The sequence below is a fragment of the Ictalurus furcatus genome, chromosome 26 (genome assembly GCF_023375685.1).
Source record: "Ictalurus furcatus strain D&B chromosome 26, Billie_1.0, whole genome shotgun sequence".
Classification (NCBI taxonomy): Eukaryota; Metazoa; Chordata; class Actinopteri; order Siluriformes; family Ictaluridae; genus Ictalurus; species Ictalurus furcatus.
The window spans coordinates 12,927,361-12,942,053 of NC_071280.1; the positions used below are offsets into that span (position 1 = coordinate 12,927,361).

Sequence of the window (14,693 nt, forward strand, 5' to 3'; positions counted from 1 at the left end):
GACTTTCTCTCTAATATGCATGAAGAGGATGCATGACTGTGTGTCTCAAGTAGTGAAGCGAAGTACTGGCGTCCCTCAAGGAACGATTTTAGCTCCATTTTTGTTTACTTTTTATACGTCAGACGTTCAGTACAACTTCAGAAATTCTCTGACGACTCAGCGATCGTTGGCTGTATAACAGACCGTGATGAGGATGAATATAGGGAGCTATTAAAGAGTATTGTGGACTGGTGTGAGATAAACGGACTTAGGCTAAATGCTAGTAAGACTAAGAAAATTGTGGTCGATTTTAGTAGATATCCTCAGCAAGTTGCACCAGTCCTGAACGTAGGAGGGTCGGAAATTGAGACTGTAACAACGTATAAGTACCTGGGTGTATACTCGAATAGCAAGCTTGACTGGTCTGACAATACGAAACAATACAAGTCTATAAGAAGGGTCAAAGTCGTATTCATTGTTAAGTCGACTGAGATCCTTCGGGGTATCTCAGGTACTACTTAAGACCTTCGACGATTCTGTAGTGTCATCTGTGATCTTGTATGATGTCAGAATGTTAGGGAGGGGGATTGTGGGAAAAGGAGAAGAACAAATGAAATAAGCTTATACAGAAGGCAGGTTCTGTTGTGGGGAGTGTGTTACTCACCGTAGAGGAGATTGGGCATGGTAGAATGATTGATAAATCGGTCTCTATAATGAATTATGATCGTCACCCCTTCCATGAAACAGTTCGAGCCCTAGTGAGTACAGTAATCTCAAGATTAATTCATCCCCGCTGTCACAAGGTGCGATTTAAAAAATAGAAAGTCTTTTTTTTTTTTTTTAACCAACTGCTATCAGACTGTACAATCAGTGCTATACAAGACGATCGATTATATTGTAGAATCATTTGCTTGTATATAATCGTAATGCCTTTCGGAACTGATTCTGTAAAGTCATGATTGTTGTCGTGAACGTCTTTATATTTATTTTATTATTGTGTATGTGCTGCTGTGACGTAAATGTCTCCCCTCGGGGGATTAATAAAGTTTAATCAATCAGTCATAAAGAGTGACACGACTCTGTGAAGAGTCGGTGAAGATTCCACGTTTTCACCTACAAGTGATCAGATTAAAATGTAAAATACAATACACAAATTCTACTGGTCATGACGTGCAGAAAACATCCCACACTAATAGCAAAACCATCGCATTGCTCGAGCGTTGCTGGAGCTCTTCAGTGGAAAACAATTTTTTTTTAAATTAAAATTGTGTCAGAAATGAATGTCATTCCATGTCGCATTGGACATCGTTTTCTGCGGTGTGTTATATAGTTACAGTTCCACGCTGAAATGTCATCACTGTCCAATCACAGCTAGTGGGGTGTGGTTGTAATCAGAGGAGGATGATACTGAAACGTTGACATTGTGTCCACGTTCACAGTGTGATTGTTATCATCAAGTCAGATATGCTTTATAATGAGCGTAGTTTTTGAAATGACTTAACGTAAATGCAAAATCAAACGTGTCTCTGTGTTGTGTGTGTGTAGTGTATTAGGCCACTTTGAGAAGCCATTGTTTCTGGAGCTGTGTAAGCACATGGTGTTCCTGCAGTTCCAGCAGGGCGAGTATGTCTTCAGACCCGCACAACCGGACAGCAGCATCTATGTAGTGCAGGACGGCAAACTGGAGCTCTGTCTTACTGGTCAGGTGTGTGTATGTGAGTTTGTGTGTAAGTAGGTGTCTTGCTTCCACAGGCTCTTTCATGTTCATTGTCTTGAGTTTGAGTATATCAACATATATAATGTAAAATATCAAGGTTATTTGCGTTGTTAGACCCTTGCCATTGACCTACTGTGGGGTTTTGTCGCTGTTGTTGCTGGACAGTGGTAGCTCAGTGGTTAATGCACTGTACTGCTGTTCGAAAGGTTGTGAGTTCAAATCCCAGCACTGCTGAGCTGCCACTGTTGGGCCCTTGAGCAAGGCCCTTAACCCTCAACTGCTCAGTTGTATAAATGAGGTAAATGTAAGTCACTCTGGATAAGGGCGTCTGCCAGAATGCCTTAAATGTAAATGCTTAGGTTTATTAAAGAATACTCCTATCTCTGTCTACTGCGTCCGTGGCTCATGTGTGAGTACCATAGACAAGATTTTGTCTCTGTCTGGCTATCCCTTTCTCTCTCTGTCTCTGAAGGATGGGAAGGATGGAGTGGTTAAAGAGGTTTTTCCAGGAGATTCGGTTCATAGTCTACTGAGCATTCTTGATGTCATCACAGTAAGCCACACCCACATCTCCATATATGTTATGTATTTGGTATGTATATAACGTATGCAAATGAGACAAGGTATTTCATATAACAAATCTTTGTTTAGTAGTTATTTTCTGTGTGTGTGTGTGTGTGTGTGTGCGTGTTTGTGCACGCGTGTGTGTTACAGGGTCACCAGAGGCCGTATCGGACGGTGTCTGCCAGAGCTGCAGAGGTGTCCACAGTCCTGCGTCTGCCTGTCGAGGCTTTCCTGTCCATCTTTGAGAAGTATCCAGAGAGTTTAGTGCGTGTGGTGCAGGTCTGTGTGTGTGTTCTGATTCGTTTTCCTCACATACCGTAAGCTTCTAATACAAATATGTGTACGATTGTTAAAGTAGATGGACTTTTTCTTTCTGTAGATCATCATGGTGAGGCTGCAGAGAGTGACTGTCCTGGCTTTACACAACTACCTAGGCCTCACTAATGAGCTCTTCTGTCATGTAAGGCACACACACACACACACACACACACACACACACACAAACAGGTATATCTACTTAAAAAATACTATCTTGCATGCAGTGTCGTTTATCCAGATGACATTATATAGTGAAAACATATGAATACATTTAATCAATTATTGAAAGCGTGATTATATACCCCAGTTTAGGAACAAAATGGTTTTATATCATTTCATCGTTTCAAATCAGCAGACCGCAGTCATTTCTTTCACATAGTACGTTATGTCAGATATATACGTTTTGAATATAGTTTTTAAAAAATAAAACCCAGACAGTTCTACTTTTTCACCAAGTTCATCAATATTGCAGTTGATTATGTTCAAGTCTAAAGTTGCCATGGTTAAGGTTCGAATCGTTGTGCATTGTTATCGTAGATGTTCTTTTCGCAGGAGATGCAGCCGCTGCGCTTACCCGTGCTCTCTCCACACGCCAACCGCACCAGCCCTGTACGCCACAGCAAACGCTTCAGCAGCCTCACTGTGCCCGAGGAGCAGCGGGAGGCCGCCGTCCGAGACGCCAATGGTAAGAACGCAAACCAAAAAGGTAGAGGAGAAAGGAGCAGGACATGTCAAAGCACACAGTGTTTATTTAACTCTAAGCCAAAAGCTTGTTCATTCAGAGTTTAAATGGGGTATAAAATCAAGGAATGCTTTCACAAGTTTACACAACTGCTGTTGCAGTAAAGTCGGATGATCTCAGCACTGTTCTGGCAGAATTCAAACACCACACCCCCTGTTACATCAGCACATTTCTGTCTATGATCATATCAACTAGATGAAAACAAGAAAAAAAATTGGCGTACTCTCAACCAAATGATCCGTAAAGGTACGCTCACACGCACAGCACTCAGTCGCTGTACTACGAAGTCACCAGTAGGTGTTCCTACTACTGGTTACCATAGTAACATTTATATTTTCACAGCAAACCAGTTTTATATATATATATATGCATCGTATCCTATGAGATGAAGGACAAACAGCGTGTGCTCTTTGCCATTCCGGCCATCTATCTGGGAACAGTTACAGGTCCACGAACAGTTCGGACTCGCAGGCAGCACTACGGATCACGTGCGCTCACGTCTTCGCTCACATTGGTAGACACTGCACCAAGTTGCTCAGAATTGATACTTTTCTCAGCTTTGCCACGTAACTGGACACGCCCACATCAAATCGCCGACGGTCGCAGTCGCTCATGTCTCCGGAAGTCGCCAGCTCTCATTGAAAATAAATGGACTCTGGTCGCTTTGTCGCTGCGAGTCGCTGTCTGCGTGAACGTACCTTTAGCCAAGTTAATCTTGAGTCTGCATCAGCATAGAGCAGTTTGTCTTATTTTAATAGTTCAATAATAAATGTTAAATGTGAAAAAATAAACTTGCTTTTTCTTGGCTGTGAATTTAAGCAGTGGATCATGGGAAGGAAGGCAGCACCATCCCGACCCTGAGCAGGGCTATCTCCATGCCTGTGGACATTGCTGGTGAGTGTGTTCTCAGTGTATGAGTGTGTGTGTGTGTGTGTGTGTGAAGTGAGGCATGTACCTTGTAGTGATAAATCAGTAATAGTTTGTCATTTGATGTCATGTGATCCTCCGAAGCAACAGCTAGCACTATAACTGATAACAACAATATTACAGCAAATAAATGATAGGAGTGGTATTATAAATAAATTATAATTAAATAAATGAATAAATCATTTGTTTATAAATAAATAAATTATCATGTGGAATTAAACTATGTTTGGAGTCTCACAATTCGCTCATTTTTAAGGAGACTAGAAAGAATATTAAGGGCTACTGTGTGTTTGTTGTGTAGTCGTTGGTGAAATAAAGCAAGTTTGTGCGTGCCTGTGTGTGTGTGTGTGTGTGTGTGTGTTGGGTTTGCAGGCATGCAAAAGGGCCTGCGTTCAGATTTCGACATGGCATATGAGAGGGGCCGGATTTCTGTGTCTGCCGAGGATGGAACACCCACAGCACCCACGTTTACACGGGTTAGACACACACACACACACACACACACACACACACACACACACTGCAAATGGCTTAGTCACTCCAGTAATACCAACACAGTATAGGGCTACAGGGTTCGAAATATTTGAATTTTTTGTTTTAATGTATACAGTGCCCACCATTAATATTGGCACCCTTGGTAAATATGAGCAAAGAAGGCTGTGAAAAATTGTCTTTATTGTTTAAACTTTTGATCTTTTGTTCAAAAAAAATTCACAAAAATACTCTGCTTTCATGAATATCAAACAATTGCAAAGACAAAACCGGTTTATCCAAAAAAAGAAACTTCTTTGTTAAATATTTTTCACAGCCTTCTTTGCTCATATTCACCAAGGGTGCCAATATTACTGAAGGGCACTGTATATACAATAGGAAAACCTACAGCACATTCTTTGTTTTGTTGAGAAACACACAAGTCAGTAAGTTTCAAACATATTTATTCATCAGCAAAACAACCCCCCACTCACACACTCTCTCTCACACACACCCTAAAGCTCACATCTGACACTGCTTATAGTTTCTGAAAATGTGCACCCTTTAAAAATACAAAAACAGTCTCTAAGGGTCATCGGAAGTCTTTAAAAGAAGCATGTTTATGAACCCTAAATACTGTATATTTCGAGTACGTGCCTAGTTCTATTAGATTTCATCAGAAATCACGTTAAATAACGAGATGTTTATCTGCGTTTCTGACTAGTGATGTGTTTTGTGTGTGTGTCAGGAGCAGCGAGAGAGAAGAGTAACAGTAGATGAGGTGCCGTCGGGCGTGTACCTGTACCCCGAGGAGGAAGTGAGCACAGAGAACGTTTACGGCCCGTTGCCAGGACGATCCAGCGCCACCCTGTTCGAGGAGGCTCAGAAGGAGTTTCTGAAACTAATGAAAATCGAGGTATAGCGATGTTTATGTACTGCCTTAGGATCAGAATCAACACACACACACACACACACACACACACACACACACACACAGATAATTTCCAGTTTCAGCGTATTCACAATATAACATTTGTGTCGTTTTCTGTTCTGTTGCTCAGTTGACTACGGTTCACTCTGCGCCCACACTCATTCTTTATCCTTTGTTCTTTATCCTTTCTTTATCAGGACGCTGCACTGCTGAATGGACGAGTGACCTTGCATCATGCCAAAGCAGGCGCTGTCCTGGCCAGACAGGGAGACCAGGTACGCCGAATCCTCCACATCCTTCCATCTTTCTCTCCATCCTTCATCCTTCTCTCATGCATATTGTAGTGTAAGAAAAAAATGAAGAGGACCTCAAAGAAGAATAACTTTATTCCAGCGTGGCACTGACAAACTACATGAAGCACTTCGGGTTCGTCGGAGTCAAAGTGAACCCCGAACGATATCCACACAGATATTTCATACTGTGTTTTCTGTATGTAATGTAAATAAAGTTGCATCCTATATGTAAATTAAGGATAGCATTTGATACGGATGGTGTTACAGGTGTGACCCCAAATGATAACGATATGATTGCTCACATATACAGTAGAGCACAGTGAAATTCTTTTCTTGGCATACCGAGCGCAGGATCAGCCATGATATGGCGCCCCTGGAGCAGAGAGGATTAAGGGCCTTGCTCAAGGGCCCAACAGTGGCAGCTTGGCAGTGCTGGGGCTTGAACGCCCCGACCTTCTGATCAGTAACCCAGACCCTTAACCGCTAAGCCACCACTGCCCTTGAGGTGGTACCACTGTTGAGGCGGTAGACCTATCGAGACAGATGTCTTTCTGAATGCTAATTATGCTCATGTAGCCCTGTGTTCAGGGATGGTTCTTGATGCCGCTCCCGTGCTATAACTGTGTGAATGTCACTTTAGATCGTATTATACACATATTTCTGAGACTGAGCAAAATCGTCCCTTTGATAATTCTGCCTTTTTGGGGAACAAGCTTCTCCTAACACAGTTCGGGGTGGACTCTGCTGAGAGGCCGTCTGTAATTTCTTACAGTAGCCTTAAACCTTTAAGTCCTGTTCCAATTCTATAACCCATCAACACAGTTGGTTTGAACGTGATACTTTATTATTAATCATCTCATATGTAAGCTGAAACTGAACCGTATGTTAATTGTTCCTCTATAATTAGCATGGATGTGTAGGTGAACAGAGTGTAAATAACATTATAATTATTTACCATGAAGATAATAATAATGTAATTATAATTGAATTGATTGAATTTAAAATTAGGCCTGTAACGAGAATGACTGTATCGACTTATCGTACGATATATGGACATTGATCTTGATGGTTTTTTGCTGACCTCGTCATTGCGTGTTTGTTTACATAAGAATAGAATGTCACTCTCGTCCACTCTATGGATGTCAAATTCAAAATTCCAATATTTGTCGAATGTAAGATTAAAAATGCACAGTCGAATGCAAATACTGTGTAACTGTTTGAATGTAAGATCAAAAATCTAGAAAGAATAGTTGTAGTGTTTCAAATCATCCAGTCGTAGTCGATAATGTCGGGGATCGACTCTGCGTAAGACTAAGCTGCGTGAGCTGAAGATGAACAATGAATGAAGAGCAGTAAACTGAAGCGCTTTACTAGCGGGTTAATGAACTCACCCCGACGCATCCTATACACGTATGAGATTAATCAGACATTTACAGGCCATTCTACAGACCCGCTGTCCCACAACCAAAAAACACATTTAAAAAGCATTTAAGTATTCAAAACTTGGATGTTTACTAAGATCCTTCTATTATCTTTCGAAACCCACAATAATGTTTAAAATAGTAGTAAGCTTTATATATATATATATATATATATCTCTATCTCATCATTTATTGGGTATTTTCAATCGTGAGGTGGCTGTCCTGAACCCTAACCCCTAAAATTTCAACTTATGGAAATGATATTGAAATAATTTTCTCATTTTATTCCATTGTTGTTTTTAAAATTTTATATATATATATATATATATATATATATATATATATATATATATATATAGAATTTGTTTTTGTTTTTTTAAAGTGAAGTTCAAGTTTATTTATTTGATATTTTCTTTGTAAATCATGAAATTTTATGTAAAAAAAAAAAAAAAAAAAGTGTCCCGCATTTCCATAGTCCATTGGCTGAGCCTGATTTTAACCACACCCCTACATTTCTGATCAGGAAATATTCCGGTGTCCCTCGCTGTCATAGCTACATGGTGAGGAGATAGGTCCCATCATTTTGAGGTGAATGTGTTTAAAAAGTTTAAGGAACGTCTCTACCAAACATTTTTGTTCTGCAATTAAGCAAACGTTTTTTGGATGTTATTCTGTAAAATGTAGTTTTTATGTATGTAGAACGGTTCAGAACGGTGCTATCTTTGAGCTAGGCCTCAAAAATATCTGAAATTATCACTACTAAATCAGTCACGACCGAAACCCGTGGTGAAGTCTCAGCCAGCGGACTAAAACCTTTACTGTTTCGGTGGAGACACGAAAATGCGGGACACATTGGACGGCGGTTTAGAGCGGCCCATACGCAACATTGACCTAATATTACAACTTTCTTCTGCGCAAAATGACACGAATATACTTAAGTAACGCTGTGTGTAATTCACGTGAATGCGCTCTTTCCATAACGACACACTAAAACACAGACAACGAATAACTAAAACATAAAGACTTCAATATTGTATTCTGTGTATTCTTAAGAATTTGAAGTTCATTCGTCTCTGAAAGGGTGTACTTGCATTGTTATGCTATTACATTATCGTTATACATATATCAGTGGCATAAAATGGTCTTAAAATGACAATAATATCGTTTGTCGCAATTATTTCTGTGACATGTCCAACGAAAGTAGATATCGTGACGGGTCTAAACGGTGTCTCATTTTCCTCTCTGTCAGGACGTGAGTCTTCATTTCGTGTTGTCCGGCTGCCTGCACGTGTATCAGCGTATGATTGACAAGCAGGAGGACGTGTGCCTGTTCGTGACGCAGCCGGGTGAGATGGTGGGTCAGCTGGCCGTACTGACCGGAGAGCCGCTCATCTTCACCGTCCGCGCGCTCCGCGACTGCACCTTCCTCAGGATCTCCAAATCTGATTTCTATGAGTGAGTCAGATCCAATATATTATGAGTTTTCACTTATTCCACAGCACTCGATTTTTTTTATTTAGATTGGTCAGAAGGTGTTGGTTATTATTTTTATTCAATTGAAGTGTGATTGTTGCTATGGATACAGTGATACAGTGACAGCGTGACACTTTGTAACAGTCGGAGATAAAGCTGTAACTTTAAGATTTCCGACACAGGAGTGTTTTCATGATGGGGGGGAAAAAAGAGGATGGTAAGGTGCTTCTATAACATAAGTGATAACTGGAACAAACCACCCTGTCGTTGATTATTTTCCTCTGAAAGTGTTTTATTCCTTACATAATACACATACGTCTTAAAAATTGTTGTCATTTTTCATCACAGCTTCCAAAAGACTACTTTCTTAGCATAAGTATTAAAAACTAGTGTATGTTACACGCTGTGTTTCACTGTGCTGAATGGGCTTGTGCGTTCTCCGTGTCTTTGTGTAGGATCATGAGGGAGCAGCCCAGTGTGGTCCTGAGTGCAGCTCACACTGTGGCCATGCGTATGTCTCCATTTGTAAGGCAGATGGACTTCGCCATCGACTGGATGGCTGTGGAGGCCGGACGTGCTCTCTACAGGTGCTTCAATACTGAATTTAGAAACATGTCCTGAATGAAGCTGAGCTGTTTGTTTGTTTGTTTGTTTGTTTATTTATTTTTTTTACACATGATGTGCTTTCTTTTTCTTTAGGCAGGACGATCAGTCTGATTGTACCTACATCGTGCTGAACGGTCGTCTGCGCTCCGTCATCCGGAAGGCGAACGGAAAGAAGGAGCTGGTAGGGGAGTACGGTAGAGGAGATCTCATCGGGGTGGTGAGTTCATTCAATTAAAAAAAAAGTGGACTTTCTCCATTGTGTCTTCATTGTATAATCCTACACTTACTTATCGCATCTGTTCTGGAATTGCGCCAAGATTTCACTGAGGTCATCTCATACACTGACAAAGTAATCATCTTAAAAGAGAGCTGAAATTGCACAGTCTAAAGCCAGCTTAATAAAAAAGCATTTAACTAAAACGGATCTAGGAGGGGAAATTTTTTTTATCTTGAAACGATGGATAGAGAAATGCTGAATGTTTCTAACTTATGACCAAAAATCATTTTTTCCCTGTTCATATTATGGGTCATGTTCGGATATGTTTTTTTTCCCCACCAGCTTCTGTGTATCTGATTTTCAGGTCGAGGCTTTGACCAGGCAGCCACGGGCAACAACGGTTCACGCAGTCCGAGACACGGAACTGGTGAAACTTCCAGAAGGAACACTAAACAACATTAAGAGACGTTATCCTCAGGTACAGCACACACACTTCACATGTAAATATAATCCTTAATGCGATCTGAATGGATTCATGTGTTCACGTCTGAACGTAGGTTGTTACTCGGCTGATCCATTTGTTGGGCCAGAAGATCCTAGGAAACCTTCAGCAGCCCCGTGGACCTTTCTCAGGTCAATACACATGTTCATCATGCTAACCTCTAAATGCTAAAAGTAGTACATAGTATGAAACCAAGAACCGTTTCTTCTTCTTATCCTTACCAAGAAAGTGTCTGTATTTGTGTGAATACCATCTCTCTACAGGTTCAGCTCTGGGTTTGCCCAGCATGCCATCCAGCCCTGATGTCACCAACCCAGCCAGTAACCTCTCCACTGTGGCTGTGCTTCCTGTTTGCGACGAAGTGCCAATCAATGCCTTTAACCTGGAGCTCAGTCACGCTCTCAGTGCCATAGGTACCAACTGCTTAGCTTTCGCATGCTTATTAGCATTAATATATGACTAGCGCTAGCCCATGTCTTTGCTGGTGTAGGATACTCCAGGGTATGGACTCAAGTGGCGGTTTCCATGACTCTAACTCTATATCCTCTTGAATTCAGGCTAGATCGTTTAGGATCAAGGTTATTAAACGTGCTATTTCAGTAATGTCAATCTGTATATTGAATACATAAGTTGTGTTTCACAGAAAAATATATTGACTTAAATACTTTGTGGAATTGACAAGGACATGCCTTATTCAAGTTGATTTTTCAGAGATTTTTAGAACAGTTGGATATTTATGACTTTTCGTTTTTAAATAAAGATTTGGGCTTAAACATTGGACCTTGATTACAATATGCATCATGCTACGATTCTTTAAAAAAATGTATGTATTTATTTTTTATTTTTTTTAGGACCCACTTTGCTTCTAACGAGTGATATTATCAAAGAGAGACTTGGAGCTTCTGCTTTAGATAGGTAAGAGACAGATCAAGAGACAGTAAGGAGTAAAACGCAACAGGGCAACGTGTTATAGGAAATAAAATCAAAGGCAGGGTAGTAGGATGTGTTGTCACACCAAGGTTGATTATTTTCCTATAACAGCATGTCCCAGAGTGTTTTATTCCTCTTATACCAAAGCAGTTTGCCAATGATTATATTTCTTTTTATTAAGGAAAGTCAACATCAGATCCATTTTTATCCATTTTGTGTTGTGGAAAGCTTCACCGTATCCAAAATACACGCTTTTCTTTGTTAAATAACAACACGTTTTTAATACATTTCTTATTAGTCTTAGATTATTTTGGAGCATCTGTCATGCAAGTCCAGCGTTAAGCACGTTAATATAAACCTGTGCTTTTCCGTGCAGCCAGCGCTACTCTGCGAGCTGCTGCTCTCTGAGAGAAAATTAATCCGCACCTAAAAAAAGCGAGATTTCTACAGCGCTGATGTATAAATGATTAAAAGACAGACCTTAGACATTGTAATGTTCTTTATCTGCATCTGTCTCTTTCCCAGCATTCATGAGTACAGGTTATCAGGCTGGTTGGCCCAGCAGGAGGACATCAATCGTATAGTTCTGTATCAGACAGACAGCACGATGACTCCCTGGACCCAGCGCTGCATCAGACAAGCTGACTGCATCCTTATTGTTGGCCTCGGGGACCAGGAGCCCACTCTTGGACAGGTGCGTACTGTAGTGTGACCACATTTCTACACTTAACCGGTTGGCGTGCACATCTGGCTCTTACACCTGGTCCGACGTTTGTTTCTGTTCTTCACAGCTGGAGCAGATGTTGGAGAACACGGCAGTGCGGGCTCTGAAGCAGCTGGTCCTGCTGCACCGTGAAGACGGCCCAGGTCCCTCTAGAACCGTGGAGTGGCTGAACATGCGTAGCTGGTGTTCTGGTCATCTTCATCTCAAATGTCCGCGTAGAGTGTTCTCACGCAGGAGCCCCAGCAGACTGGTAATGTGCTTATGTAAATGTATTAATTGTGTAAATAATTTTTCGCAGAATGAGATATGTCAAAGTGAGAATGTCCGGGGCAAATTTCACTGTCGGAAATTTCATAATTTTTACGTGTGTGTATATATATGTGTGTGTGTGTGTGTGTGTGTGTGTGTGTCACAGAGGGAGATGTATGAGAAAGTGTTTGAGAAGACGGCAGACAGACACAGTGATTTTTCCCGTCTGGCCCGAGTCCTCACAGGAAACAGCATTGCTCTGGTACTAGGAGGAGGAGGAGCTAGGTGCGTAGTATCACAGTAGTTTTTGTGAGCCTCTGTCTTTTCCTAGAATCCCCTGTGGATCATGAGCAGCTCCATGTGTATTGGACATTACATTTCTTATCACTAGTTTTGTTGTTCTGAATCTGTTGGTCACAACTGCGTATTATCATAGGGGCTGCTCGCATGTGGGCGTGATCAAAGCCATGGAGGAGGCGGGGATTCCTATCGATTTAGTGGGTGGGACTTCTATCGGCTCTTTCATCGGTGCATTGTACGCGGAGGAGAGGAGTGCTGTTCGTGTGAAGCAGCGAGCGAGAGAGTGGTCAAAGGTATATGTAATGGCTGTATTTCCCTTAATAGTTAGCGTGGGGAAGGGAGATTAGCACAAGATCAGCTTTACAATGTGTCTACTGTGGTGTAAATTAGGCAGATTTACCCAGATAACTACCCATGAAAGCATAAGTTCTCTGCTTTGTTAACATTGATATGTATCCCCAGGCGATGAACTCCGTGTTTAAAACTGTGCTAGATCTAACCTATCCCATCACCTCCATGTTCTCTGGCTCCGCCTTCAACACCAGCATTTCCAACGTGTTTGAAGACAAGCAAGTTGAGGTGAGACGGCCGAAAACATTAACTTTTGCTGAACTCTTCTTTCTTTTTATTAACTTTTTTTGTTTTATTGTTTAATGTTTATTGTTGCTTCAGCCCAGCATCAGTACTGGTCAACTTTTCGAACAAAGGGAAACTTTTCGAACGAAAAACTACCTAACTAGATAGTTTGTTAATGTCAGTATTTTCTTACACCGTTTACCTACCATGCAAATTTGTGTGGAAAATTGTTTGTTTATGATTCTGGTTTTGATTATAGACAAGTTTTCCTCCATGTTTTTTTTGTTTTTGTTGGTGGAGTCTATTTAGACATGATTTAAATTTTAAAAATATCACACTAACTTTAGCATGATATTCTGAATCATGAAGCGCAGTTGAGATCATAAGTGTACATACGCCTGGCCGAATCTGCAAAATGTTAATCATTTTAAAATTATTTTTAAATTTTTAAATAGAGATCATCAATAAATTGTGGTCTTTATTTAGTTCTGACCTGAATAAGCTATATAAGCTACATATAGTCCACAAGACACAATACTAACTGAATTTACACAAGTTCACAAGTTCACACACACTTGATTCTTAACACTGTGTGTCGTTACCTGGATGATCAACGACTGTTTTTATACTGTTGTTTTTTAAGTTGTTCACGAGTCCCTTGTTTGTCCTGAGCAGATAAACTGCCCACATAGCGGTCCTTCACATTCTATTTGACATATTTGACTCCAGCAGTGACTGTATGATGTTGAGCTCCATCTTTTCACACTGAGGACAACTGAGGGACTCGTACACGACTATTACAAAAGATGCAAACATTCACTGATGCTCAAGAAGGCAACACGTTAAATTAAGAGCCAGGGGGGTGTAAACTTTTGAACAGGATGATCGGTGTAAATTGTTATTATATAAAACCCCAAACCTGATTATTTTCCAATAACGGCATATCCTCCTTTGTTAGTCCTCTTATACCACATACATTTCCCAAAGATTTTTGGGATTTTTATTGTATTTGATCTATTTTTAGTTCAAATTAAACATAAAGTTGCGGAAAGGTCGCAAAACAAGTTAGTTCCTCATACCACTTGTGTTATAGCAGCTGCAAACAGTCTTTCACAGCCTCTCTTTTTTTAAATTTTCTTTCTTTTTGTCATGTTAACAAGGAAATTCAAAGCACAAAGACCAACGGTATAAAAAAAAAAATCTTCCTCCGAGTAACTTTTCTAAGCTTTCAGTTGTTAAATGACAGCTGTTTTTTTTTTTTTTTTTGGTTACTTTTGTTGTTAGGCTTAAATTACATGAGAGTCCACAACACAGTCCCTGTGAATGAGTTGTTACTATAGAAAAGATCATGTATTAGGGCACGCACGTTAGTATAAACATGTAATTTACCTTGCAGTCTGTCAGAGCCACGGTGTTATAGAAAAGTAATTACCATTGCCTCATCAGAATTTAACAGCAGAAATGAATGGTTCATGTAAAAGCGTTGTTGTAATTTGGCTAGTATGAATTTCATGATCTCTTTGTATTTCATATTTATGCATTATTGCAGGACTTGTGGCTGCCTTATTTCAACGTGACCACCGACATCACAGCATCTTCAATGCGGGTACATAAAGATGGTGAGTTGAGACCGAGCTTAAGGCTTTCCGGTTCACCTGTCAGTCATGTCCTAACTTTGTACTGGTAATAATACAGTATGCGTAAAACAGAACGTGAAATCCCAATAGGTTCAGTATTATCTGTAAATGTACTG

General features: G+C 40.5%; 1 protein-coding gene across 13 annotated transcripts in view; it reads left to right on the plus strand.

The window, feature by feature from the left end:
- The window catches only part of pnpla6 (patatin-like phospholipase domain containing 6), a 39,497-nt gene that overhangs the window by 11,130 nt on the left and 13,674 nt on the right, over positions 1–14,693 (plus strand). For 10 of the 13 annotated variants that reach the window (XM_053615096.1, XM_053615100.1, XM_053615099.1 and 7 more), the window contains 22 exons: positions 1,525–1,684; positions 2,169–2,249; positions 2,411–2,539; positions 2,640–2,720; positions 3,116–3,263; positions 4,140–4,214; positions 4,620–4,723; positions 5,467–5,634; positions 5,847–5,924; positions 8,613–8,818; positions 9,292–9,423; positions 9,536–9,659; positions 10,024–10,137; positions 10,217–10,292; positions 10,425–10,574; positions 11,013–11,076; positions 11,617–11,785; positions 11,883–12,065; positions 12,231–12,349; positions 12,501–12,657; positions 12,827–12,943; positions 14,490–14,559. In XM_053615096.1, the coding sequence (XP_053471071.1) occupies positions 1,525–1,684; positions 2,169–2,249; positions 2,411–2,539; positions 2,640–2,720; positions 3,116–3,263; positions 4,140–4,214; positions 4,620–4,723; positions 5,467–5,634; positions 5,847–5,924; positions 8,613–8,818; positions 9,292–9,423; positions 9,536–9,659; positions 10,024–10,137; positions 10,217–10,292; positions 10,425–10,574; positions 11,013–11,076; positions 11,617–11,785; positions 11,883–12,065; positions 12,231–12,349; positions 12,501–12,657; positions 12,827–12,943; positions 14,490–14,559 (2,705 nt within the window). The remainder of the gene's footprint in view (positions 1–1,524; positions 1,685–2,168; positions 2,250–2,410; positions 2,540–2,639; positions 2,721–3,115; positions 3,264–4,139; positions 4,215–4,619; positions 4,724–5,466; positions 5,635–5,846; positions 5,925–8,612; positions 8,819–9,291; positions 9,424–9,535; positions 9,660–10,023; positions 10,138–10,216; positions 10,293–10,424; positions 10,575–11,012; positions 11,077–11,616; positions 11,786–11,882; positions 12,066–12,230; positions 12,350–12,500; positions 12,658–12,826; positions 12,944–14,489; positions 14,560–14,693) is intronic. The other 3 variants (XM_053615093.1, XM_053615091.1, XM_053615090.1) reach the window with 2 other exon arrangements.